This window comes from Phallusia mammillata, chromosome 6 (genome assembly GCF_965637545.1).
Source record: "Phallusia mammillata chromosome 6, kaPhaMamm4.hap1.1, whole genome shotgun sequence".
NCBI classification, from domain to species: Eukaryota; Metazoa; Chordata; class Ascidiacea; order Phlebobranchia; family Ascidiidae; genus Phallusia; species Phallusia mammillata.
In genome coordinates this window covers 19,419,567-19,424,701 of record NC_137257.1, presented here as the reverse complement: position 1 = coordinate 19,424,701, position 5,135 = coordinate 19,419,567, and the positions used below count along the sequence as shown (strand labels likewise).

The following is a 5,135-nucleotide window of genomic DNA, read 5'->3' as shown; positions in this document are numbered from 1 at the left end:
ATGAGGATTAAATGTCCTTTCTAATCCTTGTACATAACGGACAGAAAATCAAGCCTAGTTAACCAAATTTGTACAGTTTTAATTGCCCATCCAAATCTATGTGATTTTAAAATGTTTACTCTTACAGTCTTACTACCCAACACAAAAAATAGGTCGAAACAGTGTGCACTGTCTGCAGCTCATCATTTATTGGCTCTATATGCTTTTACAAAAAAATCTGTTTTTAGATAAACCATTACACGACTACATTGCATGACTTTTCACCTCATAGAAGGTCCCATACATTATGTTTTGTTCTCCTAAGAACGTATTAGCCCCCCCCCCCCCCCCCCCCCCCCCCTTTCACATCAACCATCATTTCAAAAAATCGATCGGGTTGCTGCGAAGCAACCGATGATCAAGGTAAAACGTACTAAACACAAGTTTACGAATGATTGATAGTTTTATATGTCACACAAGTAAATATTTAAGGTTGACTACAAACTGTGCAGACAGCAGCAAACACATCACTTTAAAAGCGATTTAAATGGCCGGCCGCAATGGTGTTTGAACTACAGCAAAGCAAAGAGACACAAAACGACTATAGCTTGGAGTCACAGCTAAATTCGGTAAATAAATGATTGCACGAATAATAATAAAAAAATTTACTAATCATACAACAAGCAGAACTACACCCTTGGTTGTTTCATATCTAAAAATCAACGTAATACAATTATAACCAACGCCTGTTGAATCAAGTGTTAATAATTAATAGGCAAAGCCAGCAGTCTTTTAATGTTGACAATTCTGTTCAAAATAAAATTAGGATGACTTACTGACAAGCAAAGCCAAAGCTAACCGTTACACTCAATACGCGATTTAACTAGACCATGTTACAATCTTTTTCAGTACGGTCACGCCTTGTGCTAAACGGAACCATGTCTAGCTTGACAAATTTACCAACTCTGGAAGCAGAGTTTCAATGTTTTCTACAAGCTTTCGTGATATAGATCTCCGATTTTCCAGAACCCTTTCACAAAGAGTTTTGCTTCTTGCCGCACGATTCGCCAGCCTGCCACGTACAACTGCCCTTGCATGGTTAAAGCAAGCCCATGGATACGACCTTGAGGTCTCGGTTCGACCTTGAAAATCTATAAAGCGCAGGGCCTTATCAAAATGATCTATAGCTTTGGAATATTGGCCTCGAGAGGCCCAGTACTTTCCACAGTACACAAGGCACTTTGGAGAGATTTCCCATTCTTTATTGTCGGTGGCCTTTGTGTAGAGTTCGTCGCACGCTGCGTCAGCTTCGTTGATGTTAATGTGATCACCAGGACCAAGAGACACGACTTTTGCATTGATGCGTACGACGGAAGATTCGTGTTTTAGGCAATCAAAAGCATCTTTATCAATCACTTTTGACATACCGTGCTCGAAGACCAAAGTTTGACGATTGATTTCTCCCATAAGATTTTCAAGAATAAAGGTTTTTGTTTCAACCAGGATTTCACGGCGATTATCAGTATGCAGACGGGTCAGACTCTTTAATTTTATGCGGATCAACCGATGAGCAGTTAGACGTATGAATATTGGAGCAAACTCATACCGTCTCTGCACTTCTTCACAAATTTTCAAACCAATTGTTGCAAACAGTTTGAAACGAGGTCTAACCTCCAACGCCTCAGCACCGTGGTATGACTTAATGAGCCCGCTCATGGTATGAAGGACTGACGCTATTCTTTCCGCAAGGTAAGTTTCGTACAGCTTGTTTCTTGCAAGAAACAGACCCTCGTGCTTGTGTCTTAACTCATATAGCTTCAAGGGGTGAACGGATATCCTACAGTCAACAATTTCTTCAAAAAAAGTTTCATCTTCTGGGCTAGACTGTTGAAAGTAGTGGCGTATTTCACTCGGTTTTAGTTGCAAAACAACACTGATGTATTTCTCGATGTCGAAATTATTGCTGTCTCGCAGCTTTTGTCCTGCCTGAACGCATTCATCTACAATGCGTTTTGCCCGGGCTTTCAAAGTTTCTTCTGCTAATGGTTCAAGAGCTGTATCGTGGGAAATGTTGCTGTTGTTTATGGAACGTATTGTTTCAAACCAAATCTCGACGGACTTTGTCAGTTGCGTCTCAGCTTCCTTTAGGTTATCATCACCTGCAAATTGCTTTCTTGTAACTGCTCCGAAAACCTCGTAAAGATGAGCACGACAGAATTGCAAGAAAAGGTCTCGGGAACAAACTTGCCGCTTCAACAAGGCGCGTATATGTGGCAACATGGATGTCATAAACTCATGAATTTGAGGTTTCCTTAAATCCTTATGTACAATGCTGGCCAAGCATAGAGTCATTATGTGCTCAGCAGTAACCATTTCTTCTGTTCCTTTCAGATAAAGTCTCACAGCAGTTAAAACCACCTCATGAAATGTGAGTTTTCTTTCCATATATTCCCGACCTGTCACTTCGCACAATCCGTAATCATTGAACTTGTCAATAAAATCATCGGAATCTGCCTTGTTTTGCATGCTGCATTCTTTAGTGCTTTCTTCGTTCATTCTTAAGTGCTGCATGACTCTTCCTATGAGCTGTTGTGGTATGTTGCCATGGTGAATGAGTGAAAGCGACGCGATTGCTTTCCATTGTTTCAAGGCTTTCGGGCTATCACTATTGGGCTCCAAAAGAATCAATATTGCTTTGTGAAGATGAGGAGGGTTTTCAAGATTTTGTTCTTCTCGTTGAATGATTTTGTGGATAAGACTGTCATCTTCTAAATGCTCAAGGTAACCTTTAAAGCTAAGAGAAAACTTTTTTGCGGCTTTGACAGCTATTAATCCCAACGGAGATCCACTTAACTTTCGGATAATTTGTGTAGCGGCCTCTTTCTCCTGGTCACCATCCAATTCCGTTACTTCCAACAGTTTCAGGCCTTCTGTTATGGTGAGGCCGCCGATCTGTTTCCTAGCAAAACAGGTTGAATTAGGAAAGTCGCAAATTTTCTTGGATTTTGAAGTTACATAAACGTGAAACTTTCTGTTCTCACTGACTTGAATTTTGTCGATGCACGTAATAAAATCACAGAGGAAAGTTTTGTCATCTTTTCCTGGATCTTCAATGATAATAAGAGTTGAAAGATTGGAAGAAACAAGAACATCAACATACTGTTGGCATCTGCCAGCCATTAAATTATCAACTGAACATTTTAAAACAGCTTCATTCGTTCGTAACAACATTTCATGGTGTGCCATTTGATCCAGAAGTTTCTTCAGTTGTGTTTTTATGTCATGGTTTACATTGTTGCATTCGATATGCCATTTCACGCACACCCTTTCGGCGCTGTACGGAAAATCTTCAGCTAATTTTCGGACAATCGAAGACTTTCCTGATCCGGGAATCCCCTGGAGGTGGAGTACCGATACGTCTTTCTCCCTCAGATGATGTTTTGCATCCAGGTAAGATTCGCACTCGATGAAACGAGGGGTCACCTTACCAACATTGTTGATAGAATACATGTGGTTTTGTACATGACCCGCCGAAGTTCCTGTCATGTGAAAAAGATGCGTTAATAATTCACGGGTATTATTTTGGTAATGTGGTGTTAGTTGGAAGCAGCCGGACTTACATTTTTGTGTTTGTTATTCTGTGTGTAATTTAGTTTTACGGCACATCAGACACTTTAGTAATTTCATGTTTACTTTAAAAGTTTACCTGTCTCGCGTTTACTAGTTGTAAAACCTTACGCCCTAACAGTTTCGCCATCATAAAACTTTATCTTAACCCCACTTTTATTGTTTGGTTTGGAGCGACACTTTGCCCCGAATTATAGTTCGACGTGGTCACTTGACTATATATTCGCGTTTAATAAACCTAAAAGGAGTAGCAAGAACAGACAGTTACACTGACAATAAGACTAGAGACGTTCTTACCTACGTTCACTTCCACGTTAATTGTAACGTTAGTCTATCGTTTACGAACGCTGTCTCTAGTTGTTTTGGGCAGACGTATTCTTCAAAGTCGTGTTCAGTTATTTTTAGTAGAGTCAGATTGCGCAATTTTCTGTTTAAACCCCAATATTGCTTTTAGTCATAGACGTTGCTATATGACAAAATTAGTTAATTTACAACAAATTTAAGTTAGTGTGGCCCTTAAGCTTTTTTGCTCGTATAGCTTGAACCTGCATAATATAATAAAATTGACATATTATACTTTTAAAAGTGTAATTGTTCATTAATTCATCATGCTATAATTAAGCACCCCTGCTGTAAGTGATGGATTACTCGTGCAAATTATGGATTAACCAAACTGTGCTGTTAGAGTATTCAAGTTATACAATGTGCACTCTTTACTTCTTAACTAATAGTATATTAAACTTAATACAGAAGCTACATGACTTCTTTTGCTTATTTAGTTATGTTTTGCATTTGTTGACTCTTACCCGCAGTGTTGCTGCTTTCACTCTCCACGCTTAATTGCGTATAAACAGTATTAATTACTACATTGGGTGCTTCCATTTGTACCTATTTTGATCTAAAAAACATACATCATTCAATAACTACACAAACTAAAAAGAAACTAAAAAAGGTACACCCTTGCACAAGCACCCATCGCCTCTAATTCCACATAGAGCGGAACAGCTTAGCCTGACAGCAATGAACCTTTGCTCTGGGTCTGTTTAAAAGGCAGGAAACTATGCAAACAAACTGTTGACGCAATGAGGTAATCGACTGACAAGGTTCTGCTTTCGTATACTGTTAAAGCCCACTAGCTACCTTTTTACCACGTAGGGATTTTTCATTGGGACAATGCCAGACAACGTTGACTTTGTTACATATTAACGAACATCGACTTCTAATGGCGTTATCTAGCTCCCTCAAGCAGTTCTATTATTCCAAAAGCATATTTTAGTTACTTCTGCCAATCTGAGTTGACTTATACTGACAAAATCTTTATGAGTTGACAACCTCTTCAATAATAAGCAAAATTTAACAAATAAGAATGTGGTAATTTTATCATATTCCACTGCTCTTGTGTGTTTTTGCTTGTGTGTTCGAATATTCCACTTCAATGCTCTGAAGAAGCCCTACAGTTCTGGTGGGCAAAACGTCAGCAAAGTTACAAGTTCTTTTCAAACTACTGGTATTTTTAGCATTACACCAGT

At 39.0% G+C, this 5,135-nt stretch overlaps 1 protein-coding gene across 2 annotated transcripts; it reads right to left on the bottom strand.

Moving 5' to 3' along the window:
- Positions 1-340: 340 nt before the first annotated feature.
- On the bottom strand, positions 341-4,499 carry LOC145234076 (uncharacterized). 2 transcript variants are annotated; one of them, XM_080098854.1, is made up of 2 exons: positions 4,413-4,499; positions 341-3,518 (listed from the first exon to the last, which is right to left on the bottom strand). In XM_080098854.1, the coding sequence occupies exons 1-2, from the start codon at positions 4,486-4,488 to the stop codon at positions 922-924; spliced, it is 2,673 nt and encodes an 890-aa protein (XP_079954980.1). In that variant the 5' UTR covers positions 4,489-4,499; the 3' UTR covers positions 341-921. The 2 variants fall into 2 exon arrangements, with proteins under 2 accessions (XP_079954980.1, XP_079954982.1); XM_080098856.1 differs by lacking the exon at positions 4,413-4,499 and adding an exon at positions 3,904-4,119.
- Between the last annotated feature and the right edge of the window lie 636 nt (positions 4,500-5,135).